Source organism: Amphiprion ocellaris, chromosome 16 (assembly GCF_022539595.1).
Source record: "Amphiprion ocellaris isolate individual 3 ecotype Okinawa chromosome 16, ASM2253959v1, whole genome shotgun sequence".
Classification (NCBI taxonomy): Eukaryota; Metazoa; Chordata; class Actinopteri; family Pomacentridae; genus Amphiprion; species Amphiprion ocellaris.
This window is the reverse complement of record NC_072781.1, coordinates 30,544,099-30,559,276: the sequence shown is the minus strand read 5'-3', so window position 1 is coordinate 30,559,276 and position 15,178 is coordinate 30,544,099. Positions and strand designations below refer to the sequence as shown.

At 41.1% G+C, this 15,178-nt stretch overlaps 1 protein-coding gene across 2 annotated transcripts in view; it reads left to right on the top strand.

Moving 5' to 3' along the window:
• Positions 1–15,178, top strand: part of atrnl1a (attractin-like 1a) — a 395,368-nt gene that overhangs the window by 134,371 nt on the left and 245,819 nt on the right. For both annotated transcript variants that reach the window (XM_055018323.1, XM_055018322.1), the window contains 2 exons: positions 2,601–2,849; positions 4,634–4,771. In XM_055018323.1, coding sequence (XP_054874298.1) covers positions 2,601–2,849; positions 4,634–4,771 — 387 coding nt within the window. The remainder of the gene's footprint in view (positions 1–2,600; positions 2,850–4,633; positions 4,772–15,178) is intronic.

Here is a 15,178-nt window from a genome sequence, read left to right as displayed (position 1 = left end):
AAGGAGGATAAAAACGTGGCGGGGAGGAGATAAAGAGTGAATCTGAGGAGAAAAGGATGGAGCAGAAGTTTGTAATTATAAAGAGGCAGAGAGAACAAATGAATCAGCAGTGCTGCAGCTGAATAATGCAGCGGGGGAAGCTTGCAAACACACATTCGGAGGACAAGGGGAGTATTTCAAGCAGCTATCAGGGACACAGAGAGAGAGGAAGGTTCAGCTCCAGCATCTCTGAGCTTATGGAAATGTTCAAAACGACTTCTGGTGGGAAAAAAATGTAAATTTCACATGCATTTGAATCATCTCACCGGGCTGTAAAGGAAACAACGCCTTGGATAGCTTCTTGTATACGTGCCAAGATACCCACCAAGTCTTACCTTCCCTCCTCTTTGTCTCTGCGATCGTGTATTCCCACCCTCTGCTTTGTAGACTAAAATCCGTCATGACAGGAAGACGAGCAAAACAAGACTGAGAGGTTCAAACGTAAAGTTAACTTCGGAAGGCCTGAGTCTCCAGAAAATAAAAAAGCTTGATTTCTTATGCTCGTCACCTATCGCCTGTTCTCTGCCAATGAAAAAGGGTGCATTTTTGTTTTCTTTGACTCCTCTCGAATGCCGCGCCGTAAAGAAATACGTGTCATTTTAATTTGCAGCAGTAAAGGCCTTTTGAATGTCACATCTACTTTATGAATACAGATGCTTTTCCCTTCAACATGTGGAAACGGTGCGGCAACGAAAAGTCAATTTCCTTATAAATGTTGCGGGTCAAAGAAAAGGTGAAAACAAAAGAGGCAGAGCATATTAGAGGAGGCGTGTTACGACGCTAAAAGCTTTTATTGTGTTTGGAGAGACTATACGATGTGTGAAAGATGGAACGTTGTCAGAAAAGATCTGAAAAAGGTTCAGTTTCAATATAGTGTGTAAAATAATTCACAATGTAAAGATGAGAATGGTCTAAATGTAACTGCATGAAAGTGCTAGTGCATCTCCAATAACTGGAAAATCGTGAAAAAATTATCTATTTTTCTATCTGCCAAGGAACGCGGCAGAATTATCTGACAATCAGTGTGCATTTGTCTGTCTGTTGACAAGATTACTCAAAATGGACTAATGGATTTGGATGAAATTTTCAGGGACGATCAGAAATGACACAAGGACCAAGTGATTATATTTTGGCAGTGATGAGGCTTATAGTCTGGATCCACAAATTTGTTAAAGATTTCTGAATCATTGCGAGATAGCAGCATGGCGTCACTGTAACCATGACAACAAGTGAACACTATGTCAGCTGCCTGCTGATGATCACGATTGTGATCATCAGCAGGCAGATCACCTACTGCAAAATCACTGCAGATTTGTCAGGACTTATCCATCGGAAATGATACAAAGAACAATTTATTAAATTGTGGGCGTCAATTCCCGCCGCCCACTGAACTTTTTTTTGAAAGTTCAACTTCAGCACAAGCTTGTGCTGTTGGCTAACTACAAACTGTCTAGACAGTGATGGTCCATGAAGCAACTGAGAGGACTGGAAAATCCAAATGGCAGCTTTCAGTGATTTCCTATTATTCCTCCCGAATGACAAGCAACACCCATGCAGATAAACTCTTTCATCACAAACAAAAACTGACACAAACATTGCTGGCTACAACACATTTAAGAAACACAACTTTTATTTCCAAGTTTCCACCATTATCTACTTTGAGACAGTCAAAGCAGGTGGTAGAAAAGTTTTTGTTGATCCTTCAGATGTCTAAAACCGTATCTTGAGGACACATTTGCACCTGCATTTCAACTGTGATCTGTGTCTGGATACAAGATGTCAACTGAATAAGGAAAAAATGTGCGAATGCAATGAAAACTGGAAACCAACTGGATAAACCAGACCACATTTGGAGGTAGTCAGGTTTGCACTGCGCTAGTTCCGACAAAAGCACCATGAGTCCGGCAAACTTAGAGGTCATCTAACTCACAGAAAACACATGTTAGCTTAGCATTTAGGGAAAAACTGCCTATACAGATCAATGTCTTTGCTTGAAAATGGGTCATCAAGGCCCAGCTGAGTAATTTGAATATGATATCAGATTAGACACAGTTAAGACAACGTGGCAGCATTTTAATAACAAGTCTAAGTGCAAAGACCCATGAATCATGTCAGCATCCCAATAGTGTATCCAGATAGAAATCATATTAATACCATGTGTAGAAGGGGCATTTTAGGCAAAGATTCACTAGTTTGATGTGACTTCAGTCGAAAAGCAACTACACTTCTTCTCTTTTAAGTTCTTGAAGACATTTCACTTCACATCCAAGAGGCTGTTTGAACTGAAGAAGCTTCTTGGATGACGTCCAGTTGCTTTTTGACCAGAGCTCCCAAGATTCTGATGAACTGAGACTCTATACAGACAGTGTTGTGATGCTGTTGTTACACTGCAGGATCTTATATGGAGGATGTCAGGGTTGATAGACAAGTGTACAAATTGTCTAAGATCATTTTTGTGAATCTCTCTGACAGGTTTACCTTTGAATCTGTGGTAAAAACTGGAGGTAATTCATTTCTTTCATTTTGTTTTTGCCCCTGTATTTGTTCCCTCCTCCCTCCAGCCCAGAACTGTTCTGGCCTGAGGACTTGTTCTGACTGTCTGGAGAGGGTTGAGTGCGGCTGGTGTGGAGATCCCAGTAACACCGGTAGAGGCGTCTGCATGGAGGGCTCCTACCGAGGCCCCCTGAAGCCACTGAACCCAAGAGCCGGGCCCAGAGACCGGGAAAGGCTGCGAGACCGGGACATGGTGGTGGATCAGAACCTGTGTTCGTCCGATCGAGGCTACAACTGGGCCTTTATCCAGTGTCCCGGTGAGTAAACGGCTGCAGCAAACCTCATCAAAAGGCCACATTCAGGTGAAGATGTCACTGAGGTTAAGCTCTAGTACTCTGAAATTGAGTGTCCCACTTGACATGAATAGTGAACTCTATTCAGTCTGCAGTAAAGCTGCACAATAAATCGTTTCAGCATCGACTTTCCCATGTGCAGGAGTCTCAGAGACGCAAATGTACTCAAATGCGTCATGCTGCAGCTTTTCTTACTGCTTGAGATACAAGAAAACCTGCGTAATTCTCATTTTTCATGCCTAATCTACAAGAGAAGGTCTTTTTTTCCCCAATTTAAGGATTCTTGGAAACACAGGTTAAGATGGCAAGTTTGTTGACATGCAGACTGCACATGTGCACAGCAAAATAAGCAAAGAACAATGGTGAAAAGCCACGGAAGATTTGGTTGTTAAAAAGAAGCACAAAATCAGTTGTGGTGCAGCACAAGTGATACAATATTAGAAGAATCTTATTTTGCAGTTTTGTCCATTTGCAGGAATGTTGAACAACATGGAAGTGAAAGCAAGACTCTGTTTATTGACAGCTGCAATAAATTTTGTCTCTAAAATCAACAAATAATTAGGATTATCATTCTGGATATAATCGTGCAGCTCTGGTCAGATGCATGTAAATATTTCGGCTCCAGAAAGGATGATGTTGGCCAAAAACAGGTTCTCTGTTGGTGTTGTGTTGCAGTTTGTGCCACTAAATGAGGTAACACAACACAGTTAGTTTGATCATTCAAGTCAGCACCACAAAGCAAAAAGTGTAAAATCAGATCTGAATGACATCCAAAGCAAAAAAAAAAAACCTATTTCAGATGCCTTATGAGGAAGGTCCCAAACAGTTCACACTTGACAGTAAAAAGCTTTTTAAAATGTCATTTTTGCTGCAGATGCACAGCCCTACAAAGTCACCCCAATTATTCTGAAATTAACATTTCTCTGTAGGATTAGTGAAGTAATCTGGTGATTTTTTTTTCAACCACATCACAGACAAACAAAACATCACAATGTCAATTTTTTCTAATATTTTTCAGCTCTCATATGCAGCCAAAGTGAAAGCATAAAAATCTGCATTTTCATTGCAAATTCTTCATTTTTAAGTGAGCACTGACAGATTAAAGCTGACATAAGTGATGATCCTGATAGGAGTTATAACAGCAGGCACTTGACCCCGTTTATATGAAGGAAAGTCGGTGGAATATTGGAAGAAACTTGTTACAGTGTAATATAAATGTGTGTATGGCTCTGATACGCTGCACTCTGCTTGGTAAGTGGGTAAATCAGCAATGTTAAAGCCACTAAATAGCAGACAACGAGGCTCAAATAGAGAAAATCAAGCAGCAATTTGTCAGTGCAGTCACACAATTAGACAATAGTTGTTAAAAAGTAAAAAACTGTCCAAGTTTAACGTGTGAAAACAGTGATGTGGCTTATTGTTGTGAAGATAACTTATTTGGAGCATTAAGATTGCTCTAAAAACTAGTGTAACTGATGTACTTGCAGATTTTGCACATTACTGAACATTTACAGGAATGTAGTGGTGGAAAATGTGCATACAAGATGCAATTGTCTGCAAATATATGTACAGATTCAGTACATACATAATCTTTTTTTGAGTTTTGTGTTGATTGTCACTCATGTCCAGACATTTCTGTGCAGTTTTGATGCAGTAGTTGTAGGTAAATTCATTGCCTTAAATGTTTTCCACTAGCTCTACCTAATAAACTAACAATATCACCGTGTGTTTGTGTAATTTCCGTGCAGCGTGTCAGTGCAACGGCCACAGCAGGTGTGTGAACGGCAGCGTGTGTGAACGCTGCGGGAACTTGACGGCAGGAACTCGCTGCCAGAACTGCATGCCTGGTTACTATGGCGACCCCACCAACGGCGGGAAGTGTAACGGTGAGTGCAGAGGTCACTGGGGGTCGACCTTCTGGTCAAATAATACCCGTGCATTGCAAAAACAAGTCATTTGTCTCCAACAGATGGCAAGAAAAACATGTTTTCTGAGCCAAAATATGGACACAAATATAAAGATATTCTCATTCTGAATTGCTTTTACATTATTTAAAACATGACAACAGTGTAATAGCCACAAACAACCTGATGGGGGCAGTGTTTGGAAGCTGTGTTGGGTTCTGTAGCGCTTGTGGTGACCAGTGGAGCAGTAAAGCATTGAAAAGTGAAAGTACACATGCAGCAGGAGCAGGATTGTGCAGTGTGAGATTGAGATTTTTTTTCTACAGGCCAAGATGGTGCTGATGCATGCAAACAAATGCAAACGTGCTTTTGAAGGCTTCTAAAACAGGTCCTCTATGCTTTTTTGGCTTCATGTTGAAAAAAATGATTGCAGATTCCACAGCTGTTAATAATGTTGAAATGAGGGTACAGATGTGAAGGAGATCGTGCAGTGGTACCTTGTTTTTCTTTTTTCTTTCATTTCTGCTGATGAAGTTTGACTTTTTCTCTTTTTAAAGGTGGGTCTCATGTATTCAAACACTCACAGACATGCTTTTGGAGGCTTCTAAAGCAGGTCCTCAGAGCTTTTTTGGCTTCATATTGAGATAATCATTACAGATTCCACAGCTGAAACAGTTAATAGTGATAAAATGGGGCTGCACATGTGATTTGATGGGTTGTGAAGGAGGTCATGCAGCAGTCACTGTTTTTCTTGCATTTCTACTGACAAAGTTTGACTTTTTCATTTTTGTTAAAAGTGGTACTGATGCAAGCAAATACTCACAACCATCTTTTAGAAGCTTCAAAAGCAGTTTCAGCATGCTTTGTTATCAATATATCAAATAATAACGGTAGATTCCTTAGCTAAAAAAGTTAACAGCATCATGTGTGTGTATAAAAGTGGTGCTGATTCATGCAAACAAATACAAACGTGCTTTTGGAAGCTTCTAAAGCAGGTTCTCCATGCATTTTTGGGTTCATACTGAGACAATGATTGCAGATTCCACAGAGCAGTCACCCTTTTTTCCTTTTTTCTGCATTTCTACTGATGTAGTTTGACTTTTTCTTTTTTTTTGGAGGTGGTGTTGATGCATGCAAACCCTCACAGCCATCTTTTAGGAGCTTCACATGCATCTTTGTTATCAAACTATCAAAATAATAATTGCAGATTCCATAGTTGAAACTGTTAACAGCATCATATATTTGTGGGTAAAGAGAAATCACAGTGAAATGAGGGTTGATTTGAAGGGTTGTGAAGGCTGGTTTTAGGAGGTTTTGGGAGAAAACCCCAGCGACAGGAGGATGTAATGAATGAGTGAGTGGCGGAGAGGGAGGGAGGAGTGAGAGGGAGGCGCAGTAACATCAGTCTCGCCGTGACAGATGTGCGTTTTGGCTTGGCGGCAGCGTGACGTTAAATCGCTCTTAATCATTTTCTTATTTCCTGAGTTGACTGGTGTCTCTGTCCCTGGCGGCTTTTCGCAGCGAGCTGATAGATGCATGCCTCCTCGCCGCCGCCATACAGGACGGCCTCTGATTCACTTTCTCGTCTAAGTTGGCTTCATTTGCATTTTTTCCACTCCGTCCTTTCCTTCTGGGTTTCCTTGGGCTTTTCTCTGAAAACCCCTGATCGCATTTTCCTGCTGTTTTGTCTCCCAGATGCAGAAATCCTGACAGATCTTTTATATCTCCTATTTTCCATATGGTTCCTGCCACATATGATCAACTCGCCTTCTTTTATCTTTTCTTTTTCTATCCCTCCTCATCATTTCACCTCACTTTTTCTTCCATCTAGCCCTGCTATTTCCTCCCCTTCCTTCTGCTTTCATTTCATTTTCTCTCTACTCTTCTTGTTGCCTCATCTTCCTTACTGCTTATTTGATTTACTTTCATTTTTTCTTTCCCTTTTTTCTGTTCTGTTTTCCCATCCTCTGCTCATTATTCCTTTCTTACCCATTTTTCTTTACTTTTCTTACTCGTGTCACCTGTTGTTTCCTTTCGTTTTATTCTCTTCTCTTCCCTTTCTTTTGATTCATTTCCTTTTATTTCTTTTTTGTTTCCTTCCCTCCCTTTTCTTTCTTTCTCGTCTTTCCTTTCCTTCTCTTCTTTCCCTTCCTTTCTTTTCTTTTCATTTCCTTTGTTTCCTTTCCTTTGTTTTCATGTCCCTCTTTCTTTCTTTTCTATGTTTCGTTTCCTCGTCTGTCTTATCCATTGATTTCCTTTCTTTTTATGTCCTTTCCTTTCCTTCTCTTCTTTCATTTCCTTTGTTTTCTTTCCGTTCCTTTCTTTTCCTTTCCTTTCCTTGCCCTCTTCTTCTCCTTTTTGTCCTCTCCTTGCTTCTTAAACTGGATTTGTTGAACGACTTGTATCATCGCCTCTCTGGAGCTTTTCTATTGGCTCATCCATCCACCTTTACCTCCTCACACCTTATCCCTTGATTTTCTCCATCTTGTCCTTCCCTCAGTCGTCCCCTCTTACAGTTCAGAGCGACTCTCCGTCTTCTCCCGCCTCCATTCACCTGTCCATTAATCCATCCATTCTTCTTTTCTATTTCCATCTCTCTTTATAAAAGGGACCAGTAGATTTACCTTGGGCTAAACGGCCGGGAGGCAATGACGTGTGGCCGATTAGACCTCTGAATGATAGAGAGACGGATTCGGGGGGAAAGGCCTCGGCTCAGGACGGAGGGCCGAAAAACAAAGACGGAGAAGGAAAGGGATAAAACCTCACTGTGTGATGTACAAGGTTAATACCGCGGAAAGGAGCGGTCGCCCTTGGATGGAGAGACGACGGAGGAGTGAAGCGGGAGATGGAGGGATGAACAGGGAGGTGGAGATGGAGGACGGACAGAGGAGAGGGGAGTCTGTCCATTCGCTGTCCCTGTGACAGATGATTAACTAACCTTGTCAAATGTGGATGAAGTATGTGTCTGTGTGTGTGTGCAGGGCATTAGTTTCCCTTTTCTCTTAACTGTACCGTTCACCTTGTCCTGCACACAAACCTGAACAAATGCACCAACAAGCCGGACGTCTGTTTAGACTCTCAGGAGGAGAAAACGTATATTTCAGAGGTTGATGGCAACCCTGCGTGTTTTATACACATCCAGGGTAGTTTTTGCCTTCTTTTTCTTTCTCAAACTGATGCTTCCCGAACGTATTCGTCACAGAAAAAGGTTAAGCCAGAGTGTGCATACTTACTACGCCTGGATGTAGTACAGCCACAGTTGTACTCTTGGAAGTACTCGGTGCCAAACCCCGCAGTCACATGTGGCTCATGGATTTGGAACACAAGAAACTGTGATGTGGTTTAACAGCAGTGCTTCAGGATAAAGTTATGTTTATAGAAAGGTTGATCAGAAAGTTCCAAGACTGTGCCAATAACAGCAAGAAAAGCAGTCAGCGCAGTACTCCACCAAGGCTGTTCATTCCCCCGTATGGCATTGTCAGAAATACAGCATTTTTTTTTAGCTATTGATGATCAGAAATCACGGCAACATAGAATGTGGCCGTTTAACATAGATATACCCACAAAAATAAAACAAAAAAAACAAAATGCCTTCCATTCCTTGTCTCTGCACTCCTGGATTGACAGTTCAAGGCCTTCCTCTCATTGACCTCCTCACAGCCCTAGATACAGTCAGCTCAATCAGGATGATCTTGTGGTCTTTGTCCGAGCAAAGAAAAATGTCTGGGCGAAGACTACTAACCCACGTTTGGTATGACGTAAGTAGGAGAGCAAAGTGCCTCAACTAAACAGGTACTAAAAAACTGCAACTTGGATTCCAAACTGAATACTATTTAACTAACAACAGTTGTAAAACTCTAAGTGGTCTGGCTCCACTGCAAACAGGGAACTTAGCTGTATCTACACACAGGGAGGAGGGGGGAGCAGCCAGCGTCTCGGGGTAGTGGAGGATTGGCGGCTGTGTCGGCAGCAGTAGAAGTGGTGGTGACCAGGGTGGCGGAGATGTAGAGACGAATGGAGGAGAAGGTTGGTGATTTCCTGACAGCAGATGTGACTGGACGGTGAACTTGGATGAGGAAATCTGGGGGGGATCACGAGCAGGCAAGTCCAGACTGGAAAGGGAAAAACGACAGGATTAGGCTGATAAAATGGCACGCAGCAAAACTCGAGCTAAGAGTCAACTAGCTGTTGCTGTATAACGGTCCGGCGTTGAGTCGTGAGTGGCGTCAGTGTTTATGGAGAGGGGAAGTAGTTGGCCTGATTGCTTCCACCTGCTTGTGCTCCCGCTCTGCTGATTAGATATGTGCCACCTGCCTGCCAGCCCCACGCACACAGCCACCTGAGGAGAAATGGAAGGGAGGGGAGAAGGAAATCCTACCAGTACCTCGAGCTAGACGCAGAGGCCGTAAAAATTCCCCACATTGACCCTCATTTCCGAGGCGCTGGCAGCTTGCACCAGGTTGCACTTTGGTGCTCTCTTGATCTCCTCCAGCCCTCCAGTCCTTCCCCCCTTAATGAAAGTGTTACAGTGCTTTCAGCACGCCTGCAATGCATGTCTCGACAGAAGTCCCATTTTGTAAAACATGTTGAGCACAATCGGTCATCTGTGATGTTGGATCATCCTGGCTGATGAGAAATCTCAAATGTGCACCTACCAGTGGTCACAAAAACATTATTATGATACCATGGTTTCACTTGGTCTTTTGACTCATGACAGTTCCTGCTTTCACTTGTTGCACACTCATTGTCATGACAAGCTCCCTGCTCATGCACCACAAGCAATCTTGGAACTTTTTGATCTGGCAGTAAGAAATACAACTGGATCAGAATGTGTACTACAGAGAGTGTAGAAGCTTGTAAATGTTTGATTCACTGCCAGTTTGAGGATGGGGTATCTCTAAGGTTGGCAGTTTTGCATCAGGGTCTTGGAGAGGTTGTATGCTGAGGCTCTGCCAAAGTTTACCTCTTAAAAATGTATTCTTTACACCTCAGCTGCACCTCAACAACTGTTAATAGTCAGCTTGTGTTGCTTAGGTTTGCTGAGCCAGGATGGGAATTGAACCTGAACTCTGACAACCAAATTGCAGAGAGATGTGAGGAAGAGATGCAAGATTGAAAGAGGCAAAGCAGCCAAATAGGAATTCCTTTATCACATGCTGCCAGTCTCGAGTGACATTAGTTATTTATGACATGCTGCACAGCCGTATCATCTGTCAAATTATACATGTGCCTGTTAACAAGACTTTTACATAGGATAGACCTGCCTTTCCACGCTACAAACTCTTCCTGAAGCCTCTTCTCACTTCGAAGTGCATTTAGGTGGTTCAGAGATCCACCGTGATGATGGAGGGAAGTGATCTGCTTTCTGAAACAGTCTTAGTAGATTAAGCAAGCAAGCACTAGAATGTAGAAACACATAAAGCAACAGCATCCACGTGTGTCTGTAAAGTGACAGTTGTTTACAGTTTATGCACATATCACAGCAGCAGCAGCTGTACCAGTCAGTCCAGTGTTCCTATTCTATTCCAGACTTATTAACCTAAATATGTTGGATTACAGTTGAATCAGAACACTGTGACATACATTACCGTTCAAAAGTTTGGGGTCACTCAGACAATTTCACGTTTTCTATGAAACTCACTTTCATTCATGTGCTAACATAGTTGAACAAGGGTTTTCTAATCATCAGCTTGTCTTTCAACACCATTAGCTAACACAATGTAGCATTAGAACACAGGAGTGATGGTTGCTGGAAATGTTCCTCTGTACCCCTATGGAGATATTCCATTAAAAATCAGCCGTTTCCAGCTAGAATAGTCATTTACCAGATTAACAATGTCTAGACTGGATTTATGATTAATTTAATGGTATCTTCATTTAAAAAAAAACTGCATTTCTTTCAGAAATAAGGACATTTCTAGATGATCCCAAACTTTTAAATGGTAGTGTAAGTGTGGTTATCTGACAGTCAAACTGGTCACTGATAGCTTGTTGTTATGTAATGTACCAGTTTGCAATTAAAATCCACAAAAACCCTGAAAACTAGCATTGGAAGCATTTATTAGTAAATTATTACTAAAACAAGGTGCAAAATTATCAGCAACATCAAGAAATCGGATTACTACAAGCTGTTTGTAGCAGTAAAATTTTATGTGTTAGAAATAATTTTTAAAAAGTACCTCTATTGGCCAAAACCAGATTTACTTATGACATTTTTATTTTGTTTCTATACTCATCTCCTCTCAGTCGGCAGTTCAACCAAAAAGTTCCTGAATTTTTGTCACCTGACTTTTAGTCATGGCTGAATCACTCATGGCTTCTCAGCTGTGCACTGAAATGCAGAATTTTTATTTATTTATTTATTTATTTATTTATTTATTTATTTATCAGAATCTGGTTAAAATAAGCACTTTATTTTAGGCAAAATTTTAAATGAGACCTAGAATAATAGGATTTTAGTAATAATTTTATACTTAACTCCCTCAGATCACAGATTATTTGTTCATAGAACTTCAGTAAGTTAAAAACCAGATGATTCTTTCTGATTTCACCATTTATGGCTCTGATCAATGGTGTCATTTGGCTTTTATAAATATATATTTTTTAATTTAAATATGGCAGAAATGTCACTATTATCACAAACATTGACCTGTTTTATGAGAGTAGATTCATACCATTTAGTTTACGGCTCCAAAAACATGCTCATACCACAGTAATCTCGTCTCTTGTGTTCAGATTCTGTAGTTTTTGGACTTCATCCCTGACTTTGTGTCCTCGGGTTCAGTGAGCTGCTCCTCTGATGCCCACTGAACTGTCTTCCAGGCAAGACTTGAGCTTGTATTATTTCTTCTTGTGCTTGTTATCCTTTGCTACCCGGCGCTTCAGCACATAAAGCTGCTCTGCCATCGGCACCTCCCGCCGAACAGTTTTATTGCTTCCATAAATTTTGCATGATTCACATCAGTAGCTCGCTGTCTCCATCTCACTCTGATACTCCATCTCCCTCTGCACCGCCTCGCTCGCTCCCTGTGAAGACTCTCCGTCATGCCGATCGTCTGATACACACAAAGACTTGACAAGTCAAATGTTGCTGTTGGGTCTCCAGGATGTTTTGTCACCTTTCTAAGAGGTTTCATCATTTTCTGCAGCTTTAGCTCGGCGCAGGGCTTGTTTTCTTGTGGGGCTACACAGGACTTCCTCAGGCTCTTCAGTGTTCTTCAGGAAAAAAATAACATCAATGAAAAGAAGCATTCATCACTCAGTGTTCATTTAAACAGAAAGAGGAGTGCTTCATTTTAATTGGGAGGATTGTTTCTTGGTGAAATGTTTGTTTGGTTCTCAGAACAAACTTTTTTTAAAGCTGATTTTCAACTCAAGACTCTTTTCCAGCACTTCAAATGTCCGATATTTATACTTTCCCGACAAGCAGCCTCTTGTGGACAGAAGACCAAACACTGTCTTCTCTCAGCTGCAAAGTGGAAGTAATGTGAGGTTGTTACAGAACTCCAAAACTTCTTCAGAGGGAGGTTGTAGTACATAAATGGAGTTCATTGCCGCCTCAGTCACTGTTTTTTATTTTCAGTCATGAGGATCTTTCCATAACCTGAACTGAGTAACTTTAAATACACTGAAAAACATGTATACTCACTCTACAAACCCATCCCTAAAGTATTAGACAAAAAGCCAGGAGATCATCACCACTGCAATATCCTGAAAAACAATTCGATTTCCTCAGTTTAGACCCTTTTTTCTTTTACTCTGATGCAGCCTGATGCTTAAAATTATCTATAATCACAGATGATGCCTGGTCGATCCAGGCGGAGACAGTGCAGGAAAGACAAAAACATCTACTAGAGGTGACTGCAGTTCAGAAAAACAGCTTTTGGTCAATCTGCTTTCTCAGTTAAAGCCCTGAAGACATGGGAATCCAAACATTAAAGACTCAGGAATCTTTGCAGAGTTTAAAATCGGCCTCAAAGTTTGGCTAAAGTTGGCATATACCACCAATAATTCGCTTTTATTTATTGTATTTGCCGATATTATTCACTGTTCCACACTGATGAAGTTTTAAGCTTTGTATTTTATTGTTCTGCAGTTCTTTTTTGGATGCAAATTAGCTGCTAGCTAACTCTGGTGCGAGTACTTTAAACTGTACATTGTTACTGCAAAAACAAACAAAGAAATATAATAGAACGTTGACCAGTGGCAGTAGCAGATCAGGCATGATATGTTATTACATGTTTACACACAAATAATCAGTTTTGTTGTTAAAGTGTGAAGTTCAGCTCCAGTGTACAATGAATGCAACGCTTCGTAGTCTGTCCTGCTAAACTGAATAACCATTAGACGTTGCAACTCAGGAAAATGTAAATAAAGTTTTAGTCAATGCAACTGATTACACTAAAAATGTACCAATATTTTAAATGCTAGTTTTTCAAACATGCTACTTAAGAGTCCTCTGGGAAGGAGGACTCTTAGGAAGGAGTCTAGGAAGGAGGACTCTAAGGAAGGAATCTAGGAAGGAGGACTCTTAGGAAGGACTCTAGGAAGGAGGACTCTTAGGAAGGACTCTGGAAAGGAGGAATCTTTGGAAGGACTGTGGGAAGGAGAACTTTAGGAAGGGTTCTAGGATGGAGGACCCTTAAGAAGGATTTTAGGAAGGAGGACTCTTAGGAAAGATTCTAGGATGGAGGGCTCTTAGGAAGGACTCTAGGAAGGAGGACTCTTAGAAAGGATTCTAGGAACTAGTACTCTTAGGAAGGACTCTAGGATAGAGGACTCTTAGGAAGGACTCTAGGAAGGAGGACTCTTGGAAGGATTCTAGGATAGAGAACTCAGGAAGGACTCTAGGAAGGAGGGCTATTGGGAAGGATTCTAGGAAGGAGCACTCACATGCTACATCATAGTTTTGTCTCGCTGTTTCTGACTCCAGTTATTAGTCGGTTGCCTTCAGTTTTTAGAAGTGGAGTCTGACTTGATTTAATGTATGTTTTGAAAGGCTTCAAAAGTATGGAAGTACCTTTAAATGGTAACAGAATAAAAAAGTAGCTTGTACGCTGTGCAGAGTTTTGACGGCAGATGCACAAATACTTAAAGTAAAAACGAGTAAAAGTGTTAGGTAAAAAAGTTGCTGTTCTGTCAGCTTCTCTCCTGCTCTCTGTGCTCACATATACTACATTTTAATACAGTATAATTTCCAATAAAGCTGCTGTTATTGCCATATTATTTATTTCTATTGTTAGACAGCAGAACAAGTATGAAATAGAGACTGAAATACGACTTTTTAATACTAGAATCAATCAATGTCTTTATTGTCATTGATTATATGCCACAAAATTGAAAGCGGTAAAGAATAATATCAATGGTGCTTACAAACACCATGTAAAAGCTATGTAAAAATAAAAATACTAATAGTATCTAAGACTAAAAATGAACCACACACACACACAAATACATCCCCACATTCAGTTTGCACCATTCCATTGCAACTGCACTAAAACTATAAAAAAAAACAAAAAAAAACAAATATATATTGCACGTAAAATATCCGCAATGTCCATATCGCAGTTTGATATACAAACTGAACAGACTTGGATATCTTTGGGAGTTGCATATGTGGATTGAACAGGAAGCCTTCTTTTTAAATTCATTGTTATAATCTTGCAGTTTCCAGTTAAACTCTGCACTTTAATTTGCACATTTTTGTTTGTTTCGCACCGTACTGCATTTTGCATTAGCAAACAGTTTGTCGACAGATGAATCGATTGAAAAATAGTAGCTAGTTGCAGCCCTAAAATGTTTTTCAGCGATTAAACGAGGGTCTGTAATGTCCTGACTGGTGCTATTTTGTTTTCCCTCCCTGTCTGTCTTCCGACTCAGTGTGTCCCTGGTTTGAGGTTTTGATGTACAGTCTCTGAGCGGAAAGCAGCAGCAGGAACTCTTTGTTAATTTGTGTTTAGTGTGGGAGCTATAGAGATGTTGAGTGCCGTCTCTGCAAGAAGCCGGCAACCCAGCAGCATCAACCAGAGCCTGGGACAGCAGGGTGGTGTGTGTTGGTGTGTGTGTGTGATATTGTGTGATGGATAAGACCGAGCCAGCTGTTGTTGAGCGTCAGCAGCAGAGGAGCCTGCAGAGTCTTTTCCGTTCAGTCTTCTCTGCCAAATTCACCCTCACCTGCTGTCTCAACTAGAGTGTGTTAGTGTGTGTGCATTCATGCTTTGAAACCTGCTCGTGTGTGTTTATGTACCTGTGGATCCCCGTGGCGGAATTGCAAACTACCCAGCATCCTTAGCGGCATCCAGTCATCTTCCCTCCGGCAGCGCTATTCCTGGCGTCTGACTGGACAACTCGCAAAAAAACACACAAACACTTTTGTAAATACGATTTTAA